Genomic DNA, 13,409 nt, shown 5'->3' with positions numbered 1-13,409 from the left:
TGAAAAGGCGCAGAACAACAAAGCAACAATCAGTCATGTTGATCGTGTTTCACTGCCTTGGTACTGTGCACTTCAAATTTGTACTTGAAAGTTGAACTGTTGACCCAACTTTCCATGTGAAGGTCCCGAAGCGACTGAAAGATAGTGTGCGCCATGTGCGACCAGATTTGTTGAAAAAAGGGAATTATGCCCTCTACGACATTTTTGTTTGCCAAATGGAGACTAGTTCTCTGAGGGCGGCTATTCGTGGGCGATGTGACGTTAATTCAAAAGAAAACGTAATTGCGGCTGAAGCTCCTAACTGAACACTTCCAAGGGTGCTTCCTGCAATGGAAGAGGTGGAACCAGTGTATTGTGTCTAATGGGGAGTATTTTGAAGCTGACCACATTGATGTATTTGAAACTTTGTGAAATTAAAATTTTTTAGCCATATCGCACATAGTTTTGAGACAGACCTCGTATACCACATGTACATAGAGCTAGCTCATCATGAATTGCAATTCTCGGCAACCTGTGTGACCTTTATGATGCCTCTGCTACACTTTGCCAGATTTAAGGGGTTCTGTTTGGCACCTCGTTGCATTTTTCTTTTGCCCAGTTCTATGGACCTAGAACAGGAGCCCTGTACTTTCGAGACTCTAAGCCGCTGTATCCACTCCTGTTTGGTGCAGGACAGGAAGGTGGTCTCAGGCCAGGGTGAGTGCGCCTTCGCATATTGCTTGATCACATCTTGTATATGCATTCAGCATCCGATTTTTCTGACTCCCTAGGGGCCGCGAGAACGTTCGAAAAATCGGTCAGCCCAAGAAAAATGGGCTGCGGCTTAGCTCAGCTAACCCAGGATATGCAAAGCTAAAGCTTGGTTTAGCCTGGTTAAGTCCTGGTTTTACTTGGTTAACCTTTGATTTAGCTGTAATTATTATACTTAGGTATACAATCATTGTTAAGCCAATTATGACGGCTGTGCTTAGGTCGGTGGCTAGACATGACTGTGATTAGACTTGGGTAGACAAGCATTGTTCGACAGTGCGACGCCTGTTGTGCCACAGGGAAAGCGCAAGTGCTACACATGCAAAGAGATGCCACGAACTTGCGCAGCGTCGAAGCACAAATGGACAGGGCGCGAGCACGGTCCCTACATTGATCTCAACGGTGCGACGCCTGTTGCATTCTGGACCCTCCCCACTGAAGCAGCATGCCGAGCGATATCCGCGGGCTGGTCAGACGCTGCTTAATGACGACTGCTCAAAGCCTTAGCTCTTAGCCAAGTGCATCGCGAGCCATGTGGTCAGGCAGTGACCCAGCTGCAGAGAGCGCATGCGCCAAGTTGGCGGCAGTGGTGGCGAAGCTAGGCGCGGCGAGTCACATGATGCATTGCCAAGGCTACGGCATAGCTGTGGTCAAACGAAGGCCAAATTTGCGGTGACGGCGAACCTGGGCTTGACGAAGTTAGTAAAGCTTTCCACTTTAAAAATGAATGCATGCCTTTCACTGCACCCGAGGGCTCAAATTTATTTATTTATTTATTGGAATACCTTCGGGGGCCCAAAAGGTATTACAGAGGGGGTGTGTAAACCGTGTTCATACAGTTGTAATAATAGAAACAACATTGTTATATGTGCAATAAAATGGACGTCAGACTCTGGAGTTTTGCAAGATGCGTAGCGCCACCTGCTGGTGCGAAGAGGCAGTAATTGAGTAGTGTGAAGCCCGATTCCCATGCTAAGTTGCCTATGCAGCTAGCGACTGCGAAACAACGATTTAACTAGATTTTGGTTCATATTGCGAGTGTTTTGCGCATTTAACACCCAGAGAGAGAGCTATGAATTTCTACGCTAGTCAGACGCGCCGCCGAACTGCCATAAGCGCTTGCTGGCTCACTCCTTCAGACTGATGGCAAAAACGACGGCAACCGCGATAGCTCCGCGCGCTACGAAGAAACGCCGCAATCGACGCTACTGTTGTGTTGTAAATTGCCATGAACATGAAGGACGGAATAACAGCGTTCAGTTTTACCAATTTCCATCGCGATCGTATGAAGGAGAAAGGCGAAAGCGCTGGATACGGGCCGTTCAACCTGTTGGGTAATCGGATTACTTGCATTCCCCACAACACAGCAGCTCGCATGAGAAAGTGCGACAATTTTGTTTTTCTGTAATTGTGTTGCGTAGCCCTGACGGAGGAGCGTGGTAACAAAGTGAAAACTCAAGAATCTGCAGCCGCCACTTCGTTGGTAACAGAAAAAACAACGTTGCGAACCATCCTGCTTATGTGCCATTGATATCTCCACCTTTTAACAGACGTCCGCCTCCGCTTGACTCAACAAGTGGAACGGAGAGATTTGGCAGGTCAGCTTAACCAAACATTTTGGTTCGTTTATGAATTCGAAATCCTGTTTAGAGCATCGTTGTATCGCGAGCTCATTTCTACTTTCAGTATTTTGTATGTCCTGCGCCGATACAACAAGCACGCTTCGCAATGTGCTGAGCCTGCTGGACTGCGTTTTTCAAATGTGAGCAATAAACTTGCTGTAGGAGCGCTGGATGAGTAATTGCGAAGTAACGCATGTGTGTAGAAAAAAAATGTTGCCTTTATTTACATATATTTGTGCGCGCTTGTTGCTCGAAGCGTCTGCGAAAAGTTCAAATTATAGTACTGAGCGATGCTGTAGCTCCTGCGAGAAAGAAAGATGCAGTGCGTAGGCACTGTAGGAAGCCTACTTTCGTTATGATTGCACGCTGTTTGCTGCATTGGAAAACGTTTTCTGTTTGCTGCCCTGGAAAAGGCCATGAAAGGATTTACTCTCTGTAAATAATTGCTAGAAAAAACATTACGATAAAATACATGAAGATATAGGAGATACTTAACTCTTGTGTTCAGGACATATTCAATATGAACCAATTTGAAATGCTTAGATTTTTATGCTGATATGCCTATAGACAAACCTGATGCTCTCTGTACTTGCGAGTTGCAGCACGCCGAAGTAACACCTGAGACTTTATATTGTACACGTACTTCGCCCCGCTGAGCTTCCTTTCCAAAGCGTGGATGGGTGGAAGACGCTTTCCAGGTCCTTGATTTTTACGAAACCATGCCTCAACACAAACGAAAGAGAAGGGTCCATTGTGGCCTATGCACCTTCGCTTGCGGTCAGCTCTCCTTGCACTACTCAGTTAGCGCCAAGGCTGTGATGGGGACGCTGGTGACGGGTTTTTCCGCAGCACCGCCTGGGCAGTGTCTGAGGTGTATATAAACTAATAATTAACTGAGCAGGTTATTCTAACAGGTCAATAACAGAGGCCTTCAATGACGATACCGTAAGCGACACTATTGTACATGCACAACAGGAAATGGAATTAACAAATAGCAGCATAGGTTATTCCAAGAAGTGCTCAATGACGGCGGCCTTGAATAACTGTGCATCTTCAATGCTGACGTTGGTGCTGGGAAGGGGGTTCTATTCTGAAACAGGTTAGTATGGCAAAAAGGAATGACGATTTTACACTGGTGATTAGTGTGGGATGACAAGTATGATGGTTGTGATAAAAGTTTGTGTTTAAATGACTGGTTTAAGAAAAAAATTTTATGTAAGAGACAAAAATGTTATATTTTTCTTCTTCAGAAAAATATAACATAACAAATATAACAAACAGATGCACATCGTGTGCCGAGGTTGCCACACTAAATCACATGTTATGGGAGTGTCGGGAGCTAACAAACAAGTCGGGCAGTGCCGACCCCTCCGTCTCTTCCACCGCCAGCCTCCGGTCACGCTGGATGACCGCACTGCTCAGCTCTGACCTGACAGCACAACTCTGGGCCGTCCAGCGAGCCGAGGAAGCCGCTTCCAAAAGGTCTCGGAACCGCGTCCGCGGCGGGTGCCCAGACCCACTAAAAAGACGCCGGACTCGTATCTTGTTGATTTGAAATAAAAGGTTACGCTCTCTGTCTTCTTAAGAGCAAGTTAGGGAGGCCAAGATTATATTTCATCAGTGAAACACTGGCAATACTGGAATAGTTTGATGAAATAAAGTGAGCTGAACGATTCTGAACGGATTCTATTGTATCTACAAGGCTACGTAAGCCCAGATCCCAAACAGCAGATGCATACTTGAGTTTAGATCTAATCTGCGTTTGATATAGTAATGATTTTAACTGGCTTGGTGCTTCAGAAAAATTGCGGCGTAGGTATCCTAGTGCACAATTAGCATTGTTAATGATATAATGAAAGTGAGTATGCCATGAGAGGTCATTTGTTATGTGCACAGTAAGATACTTATACGAGGTTACATGCTCTAGTAATGTGCCGTCAATTTTATAAGCAAGGAATTCAGTGAGTTTAGAACGGTGAGAGAATGTCATACTCTTACATATATTAGTATTTAGAGCCATGAACCATTTGCTACACCAGTTCGAAATATTGTCTAAGTGAGACTAGAAGACAGAGTAGTCAGATTCGTTAGTTATTTCACGGTAAACAACACAGTCGTCAGCAAAGAACTTTATATTGGAAGTAACTGCGTGAAAGGTCATTTATTCAGGGCGTCTACCAACCAGGAAAACTGGGAAATCTCAGGGATTTTGAATAGTCTGGAAATACTTGGGAAAACTCAGGGAATTTGTGCTTTTATCAGGAAAAATTAGCTGGACTTTTATTGAAAGAGAACGAAAGTCGCGGTAATGCTGGCTCGAGTAACAAAAAGGAATTGCAACTTATCATCTTTGACGCCATGTCGTCGGCTGCAGGTGTTGCCAGTGTACAGTCAACGACCGACTTTCTAGACGGCCGATAGTTTGGACGGCGTCGCGGCTCCACCACGCACCCCATAGAGCCTATGTATAAGAATGTCTGAAATTTCGGGTGCAAGAACCCTTCCTCGTCTAATTTTCCAAACTTCTTGCCGTGACCGCAGGTCCGGAACGGCATTAATCAAAGCCACCACCGCTATTTTGATTACCTGGCCGCCTCGAACGGCGCTCTCGCACGCAGATCCGCTGACAGCCGTAGCAACCACCTCGACAACGCTAGGCCTAGCTGCTGTGACGTTCGCTATTAAGCTTCTTGTCGTTCTGTGCCATGTTTTTCATTGAAAGAATTCGCCGCTGTCAGCAATGGCACCGACTCCGCCTTTGGGCTTCGAAGCTCAGAAAGCACAGCGCGTTGCATAATGCCGGTTTCCAAAAGTCAGCTTCGCCTCAGTACAGCAGTGTTACGTGGTGAAGCGTACGCGAAAGTATTGTGGTGAAGCACAACAAGCATGGGTGGAGGCAATTGTCATGGGAAACAGTTTGTATTCCTTAATTATACACGCGTGCACATGCCATCTCCTGTCACAGTACGAGCACCAGTATGCCTAATAAGTGTACTGGCAGGCCTTCAGAGCTTTTTCGAATGTTCCTTTGGCAATTTGAGCCCTTCGGGGCATTACAAAAGGCATTATTTTTTCCGACTGCCTGATTGTTCGGACGTTTTCGGGGCCCCTAGGGAGCCTGAAATATCGGATGATGACTGTACAACTGACCAAGAGGATGTTTCAAGTGGTTCGTTCGGCGAACGCGTGTCGGAAGGAGGACGAGAGCAGAAAGGACCTATGTACTGAGGAATAAACGGGAAAGGAAGCCTGCCGCCGCGTTTTTGAAGGAACATGAGCTCAAAAACAAAGCGTTGGCTGACGCCGAGATGCAGGTGTCCCTAATACAAACCAAAATAAACTTTTTAAAGCAGTAAAACGCAACACTGAGGTGTTGTGCACTGGCTGTGAGAGTATGTCAGGACAGTTGAGGTTACCAGCTGTTGAGAGAGAACCTCACTTGTGACAAAGTTCGGGTCTCACACCAATGAGCTTGCTCAAATCAGTTGATAGGAATAGCTCATCTTTGAAAATATTTGCTTCTTTATGCATGTCCTTTTTTTCTTAGTTGGGAAATGTTCGACATTGGGTTTTACCATGTTTTTTTCGAAGAAATATTTTTTTGCTGTGCATTTTACTAACCCCTCCCGTCTGAATGTCCTTTCTGTTCTGTTCTGTGTTTCTGTTTCTTTCTGTTCTGTGATGTTCTGAATAACCCCTTCTTTTTGAATGAAATGAGCACTACTCCTTACTATTCAAACTCCAAAATCAAGAAAGGGGCTGACAGATGGAATAGCACACTGTGGTATAAAGTTTGTAAACAGGAATAAGGTGCCTCAGAAAGGCTGGCCAACGTTTCGATAGGAATACCTATCTTTGTCAAAGGCGGCCTCATCAACCTCGGCAGGTTAGTTTTAAAGGGTCAGTGCAATGACGTCACGTGCATTCGTCATCGGTGGTGGCTGGTTATAAAGGGAGAGACTTCAGAGGTAATGAGCGCTGTCGCCCGACATGTGTGAGCGCCGTTCCCAAGACGAGGGGACAAGAGCAGGGGAGTGGGAAGGCGGGGAGAAAAGAAAAAAAAGAAAAGGAGAGAGAAAAAAAGGGGGAGGACTCCAAGAGGGGAAAAAGAGGGGGGGAGAAAAAAAGGAAGGGGGGCATGGGAGGGCTTTGGGGAAGCAAGAAGTTAGGGAGCATTCAGAGGTGTCGTTGGCATGCCGCACGTTTTTGTGGCATTAGAAGAGCCGGTTAGGCAGTCAGTGCGCAAGTAACACAACAGGCAAAAAAAAAACCCTGAGTTGAAAGCGTGACTTTAGTTTGCATAGCGTAGCGTAGCATAGCAGCATACGACGAGTAATATTGAAGTAGTTAAGGTGGTGGCAAGGAGTCTGGGATGCAATGTATGGCGTATCTGGAAGGCAGCGGCATGGTCTTTCAAGGGCTGTTAGCCCCAGTAGCTCAACGTAGGTGTCGTTACGGCTGTATACAGAAATGGCGATACCCTGTGTGTCTCAGGCGCCAAAAAAGGTTTAATGACGTCTGGGACTTCTGAATGTGTTGGTGAGGGTGTTTCAGAAAACATAATAGAAAACAGACAAAAAAAGAGAAATAGGAGGGGGGGGAACCGAAACGAATGACAAATAGGAGGGTGACGTGCGCAGAAGTGGGCGGGGGGCGATGTACATGGGAAAAGGGGGTCGTACAGTTGATATAAACATAAAAAATTACCGACGATTACGTTACTTCCTAATGCGAAATTTGAGCGCAGCAAATAAGCTGTTTCACCTTTTCGATAGATTGAGGCAAAGAAATCGAGCAACACATGTATGCGCTATCACAGAATCTTTTTTTATATTTCCCGTACTCCTGGATCATCTCGACGGCGACGACGGTAAGCTTCTGCTTCGGCGGCACGCACCTCTGGATTCTGACGGCGACGGCGCTGGGCCTCTGCTCTGGCAGCTCGTTTAGCAGCAGCAGCAGCAGCAGCAGACGGAGGACTTCCATCGGTCGTCTCGCTCATGGCTCAGAAAGAACTGGCAGATAATTTCGCAGTGGCGAACGGCAGCGGCAATTTCGGCTCGGGCGGTGCACATATACAGATCCACCGCCACCGATCTGGCTCTCTGATTGCCACCGCACAGGGCGAACGGCAGCGGCAATTTCGGCTCGGGCGGTGCACATATACAGATCCGCCGCCACCGATCTGGCTCTCTGATTGCCACCGCACAGGGGTTGCATTGGAGGAGGAGCGAAGAAAGGAATTAAGTTCGAGCCGGCGCTTTGACAACCGGAGACTCGCAGGAAGAGGGGGGAGGGGGGCGGCGTGTACACCCAGCGGCAAACGATGGGGGCAGAAGCGCGCGCAGCAAGCGGACAACACGATAAAGGGAGGAGGGAAAAGATAGCAGCGACTGACTGATGCCGCTGACGCCGATAGTGAGTCAACCCCAGCTGCGGAGTTGGTTTCAGGGACAACGCCGCCGATGCCGACACAAACAATATGATACCCTCGCTTCCGCAGCGCTAAGAACCAGGTCTAGCCGTGGGAAGGTGGTCACGTATTCGTCGACGTGCCGGGGCCTACGTGAAATAACCGGCGCGTCGGCAACTGAAGAGCACCCTATCCGCCACACAAGAACAGGGGGGGGGACCCTTTCCTCCTCTTTCTGCATGGCGGCGACGGTGTTCTATGCAGTCACGTTATCTTGACTCTAGCGGCGTCAGCGGCATCCAGCGGTATCAGTCGGTCGCTGCTAGCGCTGGGGGGATGAAAGAGGGGCGGAGCTGGTTACGAGGCCGACGACAACGCCGACGACGACGCGAAACCCAGGAACGGACGCCAAAGAGCTGCGCTCTAAAACATAAAAGAGTATATTAAATTTAGTAGTAGGCAGGAAAATATTTTCGAAATGGAGGAATAGGTGAGGTTAAGGAATTAAAGTTAGCTGGTGGCATAATGTGTTTGTGTCTTGGTTGATGATATGAGAATCTCAGATTTAAGTTACCGCTTTTAAAGATTCTAAGTTGCCATGTGCCAAATTAATTCCCGTCGGGTGTAGGCAGTTAAACTTGTGTATGAGGTAGGAGTCCGTATATTTCCTTTCGCGAGGTGAACGGAAATTTGTTTGTCTTATATAGAGCCTTGCTTTGTTAAATATATGACCATGTTCATTAAAGTGGCTGGCTACTGCTTTAGGTAAATTGTGTTTTGTGTCCGCGCGGTGACCATTGAGTCTTGTATGAATTTGTTGTCCAGTCTCACCTATGTATTGTTTACTACAAGTGGCACATTCTAGACAGTAGACTACGTTGCTTGATGTGCAGGTGAAAGCTGAAGTTACCTTGTGTGCGTAATTTGACACTGTACTTTTCACTGTAGTAGTAGATTGAATATATTTGCATGTAGAGCACCTGGGGCGGCCACAGGGACCGGTTCCCAGCTTCATCTTTGTTCTTAGTTTGGCATGCACAAGAATATCTTTAAAATTTGTGTTGTGTCTGCAGGCTACTCTGGGCGGGTCGGGAAAGATCTTAAGTTTCTGGTTGCTGGTGAGTATTGGGTAGTATTTACTGAGGATGTTATTCACATTTGCGAGTGCGTTTGAGAATTTAGTAGTAAGAAGAGGCGTTGTTGTTCTTGTTATCCTCGGGCGGGGCTTGAGGACTTCGGCTCGATCAAGTTTGGTTGCAGCGGTGTAGGCTTTATGAAGGTTACTGTTTGGGTGGTTCCTGTTTGATAGGGTTTCTTTAAGGTGATCGAGTCTATCTATGTAGTCTTGGTTTTCCATGCAAATGCGATGTAGTCATGTGGCTTGGCCTTTAAATGCAGTTTAGCAGGATGCATTGTTGGGCAAGTTGGTTCATTGTACTTGGAAAGATTGGATACGCTTTGTAGAACCGAGATGCCTTGTTTGCAATGCCTGGGATGGTGGCTCGTATATTCTAGGTACTGTTGTTTGTTGAAAGGTTTCCTATACAGCATTGTCTTTAGCACCCCATTGTCTATGTATATTGTTGTGTCCAGAAAGTTTATGCGCTCAGTTGAGGATTATGATGTGAATTTTATTGTTGGATGAAAAAAGTTTAGAAATGCTACATATTTATCTAGGCTGTCTTGACCATGTCCCCATATTATGAATATGTCGTCTATGTATCGTAGGTATGTGTGGGGCTTGTCAGTGCAGTGCGATAGGAAGTCTGTTTCTAGAATCCCCATAAATATGTTCATGTAGGTAGGTGCAAAAGGCGTGCCCATGCTTGTACCATGTATCTGTAGGTAGTAACTCTCCTCAAATTCGAAGTAGTTATGAATTCAAGGCGAGACAAGTAGACTTCAGTAGAGTGTTGTGCATAGTGTTTAGACAGCGTTGGTTTTATCGAAAATAAACCATCAGCGATTGGCATGTTGGTGTACAGGGCCGTGACGTCTAGTGTTGCGAGAATTATGTTCTGGGGTAGTGTGCCTTTAGTACCAATGTCCTCTATAATTCTCAGCAGGTGGGGCGCATCTTGTACAAATGACAGAAGTCCTTTTGGCAAGTCACTAAGGAAGCGGTTAAGGAATGTGGAGATGCTCTCTGTAGGGGTGTTGTTTGTAATTATCGGGCGACCTGAGATAATAGCGGTGTATAGTTCAGTGGATGGAACTTTATGAATTTTTAGGAGGAGGCAGAAACGTCCGGCAGTTTTTTTTCCTTGGTTTAAGAAATTTGTATTCTGATGGTGTTATCAATTCACCAGCCAAAAGAAATTTCAGCCTGTTGGTAATTGTCACTGTGTGGGATAATCATCATCATCATCATCATCATCAGCCTGGTTACGCCCACTGCAGGGCAAAGGCCTCTCCCATACTTCTCCAACAACCCCGGTCATGTACTAATTGTGGCCATGCCGTCCCTGCAAACTTCTTAATCTCATCTGCCCACCTAACTTTCTGCCGCCCCCTGCTACGCTTCCCTTCCCTTGGGATCCAGTCCGTAACCCTTAATGACCATCGGTTATCTTCCCTCCTCATTACATGTCCTACCCATGCCCATTTCTTTTTCTTGATTTCAACTAAGATGTCATTAACTCGCGTTTGTTCCCTCACCCAATCTGCTATTTTCTTATCCCTTAACGTTACACCTATCATTCTTCTTTCCATAGCTCGTTGTGTCGTCCTCAATTTGAGTAGAACCCTTTTCGTAAGCCTCCAGGTTTCTGCCCCGTAGGTGAGTACTGGCAAGACACAGCTATTATATACTTTTCTCTTGAGGGATAACGGCAACCTGCTGTTCATGATTTGGGAATGCCTGCCAAACGCACTCCAGCCCATTCTTATTCTTCTGATTATTTCCGTCTCATGATCCGGATCCGCCGTCACTACGTCACGTCACGGATAATGTTGGATCGTTATCTAGCTTACGCTAATGTTATGGGTTGTTTAGTTGTCTGTAAGCCTCGTGCTTGTATTCTTCTACTGGCCAAATAACTATATTTCCACCCTTATCTGCTTCCTTAATAACAATATCATTCCGGCGACTAAGATTTGAAATGGTATGACTCTCCGACACACGTCGATCGACAAAATCAAGATTTCAACGGGACAAATTTCGAACATGATCAGAAGAGTCACAAACAGACAATGAGGATTGAAGGAGGACGATGCACTGACGCTCGTCCAGGCCTTCGTGACGTCGCGAATTGTTTACGCAGTGCCGTACCTCAAGTTACTGAAGAAAGACAGGGACCAATTGAACTTCATTATAAGCAAGGCAACCAAGATGGCGCTGGGCATTTCGAAGCATTCTTCGACCAACAAGCTTCGCGGCATGGCCAAGCACACCGTCGTCGAAGAGTTCATAGAAGCTCATCTGTCTAATCAGAGTTCAACTCAGTCAAACGTCGGCGGGACGTCGCGTTTTTGCCAAGTTGGGCTGGCAAGAGGCAGAGCGGAAGGAAACGGGGCCGTTCCCCAGGTTGTGGGCTCAGAAAATCGACAGTAAGCCACTGTCTCGAAACATAAGGTCGGGTCGTAACGACGGCCGCAGAGCGGCTCGTATAGCGGCCTTGATGGAGACTTTGGGTCAAATAGTAGAAGAGGAAGAGGGGGTCACTCTATTCACAGATGCTTCGTTACCCAAGTTTTCATTGAAAGCCACGCTGGCAGTTAAGACGCGGGATGTGCTCGTAACCTGCGCCTCCATCAAGACGTCTTTTCCGGATGTGGCAGAAGAGGCCGCGATAGCGCTAGCACTCGCGCTGCCCAAGGTGGGAAGAATTGTCACTGACTTGGAAAAGGTATATAACAGCTACAGAAAGGGGTGGGTGTTTCTTGCGGCACTAGATATTCTCAAGAGTAAATGTGACGTACCTGAAAGGAAAGTTGGGTTGATATGGACACCGGCTTACCCTGGGCTGGAGGACAACGAACTTGCCCACCAGTTCACCCGAGAGATGGAACACTGGGTAGAGGAAGGTGAGCCACAGTCCATAATAAGTTATAGGGACATTACGAACCATTACAAGACGGAGAGGCGCCGTTACCCCAATCCTCACAAATCGCTTAGCAGAGAACAGCAAGCGATCTACAGGCAGATACAGGATGCATCCTTCCCACACCCTTACATTCAAAACAAGATGTACCCGGAAAAGTACGAGAAGGATCGTAATTTCTGCAAAACTCAGTTAGGCACGCTCCAACACGTCATTGGAATATGCGATTTCATCAAGGCAATCCCCCCACCTGCCCCACTACCCTAACCCATCCCTCATCCACCCTTACCGAGCGATGGGAGACCTTGCTAACCAGCACCGCCCTGGAAGACCAGCTCGTCCTGATCTCCAGGGACCAGGCGGCTAGAGAAGCATATGGGTCTCATGAAGAGGGAACCACTTACATCGACGGCGTCTAAGAAGATGTCGAGCTCGGCTCAATAAAGCTGTTTCTCTCTCTCTTTCTCTCTCTGACACAGTTATGTTTTTAGGTCGCTTAGATGTCTTGGATTGGCATATAGTAATTTCTTTACTGACAGTTTTTAGGTATATGTCAAGTTCTATGGCTTGTTCTGGTTCGGGAGTCCAAACGGATTGTGCTCTAAGTGGTGTCGTCCCGGTGTCTGGTGTGTTTGCGAAAAAGTGTTTGATCCGCATTCGTCGGGAAAATTCTGAGAGGTCCTTGTGAAGCTCGAATTCATTTATTGTGTTGTTCGTAGGACAAAAGATTAGGCCCTTGCTGAGTATGCCTATTTCTTTTTTACCTATTGTTTTTGATATGTCTACAACATTGGAGTGGTTTAATTTTGTGCAAGTTTCCGTCACGTCTGGTACTTCTAAACTCGAGGTCCCTCTTGTCTTCTTTGGCTATTTGCCTGGAAGGTTGTTTTTTGATTAAAGTTTGCTTTTTTCCTTTGTTTTTGAACCAATTTTCTAGACTGTTTTTCGTCGTAATGCGCTAAATCTTTCTTCTCATTTGGTGTCAGAGCTATGTGCAGAAGTCTGTGGCTAAAACTATCGATTTGTTCTTCGCAGTGTTCCTTGAGGATATTCAAAAGTGAAAGTGAGGCATTGTGCAATGTTTGCCAGTTTGCACGATGGTGTGGTGGGAGTGTTCCTAGAGCTGGTACAGCCTTCAGTGTTAGACGTTTATGGATTATATTTTTGTCTGTGCAGATTGTGTAAGTTTTCAGATGGGAGGTGTAGCTCGCATGTTTTTTTGGTAAGTTTTCTAGCCTGTAGGAATTCGGTCTTCGTGGCGGAGAAGAGTTATTGATTTGGTTTGTCTGTCATTTATTTGTCTTTTTGCGGGTAGATTTGCGTGGGATGTTTTTCTGTTCGGCAGGTTTATTACCGCATGCCTGGCTTAATTCGAGCTCGGTTTCTGTTTGACTTTGTGCGTGTGCAGGCAGGCGTGTGGTGGTCTGTGTGAAAACTTCTGTGGTGGATTTTCTGTTGTCTGTTACAATTGTGTCTGTTTGAACTGTAGTTGATGTCGTTTTTGGTGTAGTGTGTGTTTTGTGGCTTTTTTCACATTCCGCTGTCTGTGTTCCGAGTGTTCTTGAGCTTCAAGATTGTTTT

General features: G+C 46.4%; 1 protein-coding gene across 4 annotated transcripts in view; it reads left to right on the top strand.

The window, feature by feature from the left end:
• Positions 1-13,409, top strand: part of LOC142575140 (selenocysteine lyase-like) — a 128,002-nt gene that overhangs the window by 71,841 nt on the left and 42,752 nt on the right. For 3 of the 4 annotated variants that reach the window (XM_075684174.1, XM_075684176.1, XM_075684177.1), the window contains exon 8: positions 599-696. In XM_075684174.1, coding sequence (XP_075540289.1) covers positions 599-696 — 98 coding nt within the window. Of the gene's footprint in view, positions 1-598; positions 697-3,731; positions 3,947-13,409 lie in introns of those variants that run through there. The other variant, XM_075684178.1, reaches the window with a different exon arrangement.

This window comes from Dermacentor variabilis, chromosome 3, assembly GCF_050947875.1.
Source record: "Dermacentor variabilis isolate Ectoservices chromosome 3, ASM5094787v1, whole genome shotgun sequence".
In the NCBI taxonomy this organism is placed as follows: domain Eukaryota; kingdom Metazoa; phylum Arthropoda; class Arachnida; order Ixodida; family Ixodidae; genus Dermacentor; species Dermacentor variabilis.
The sequence above is the reverse complement of the archived record's forward strand: the minus strand, read 5'-3'. Positions and strand labels throughout refer to the sequence as shown.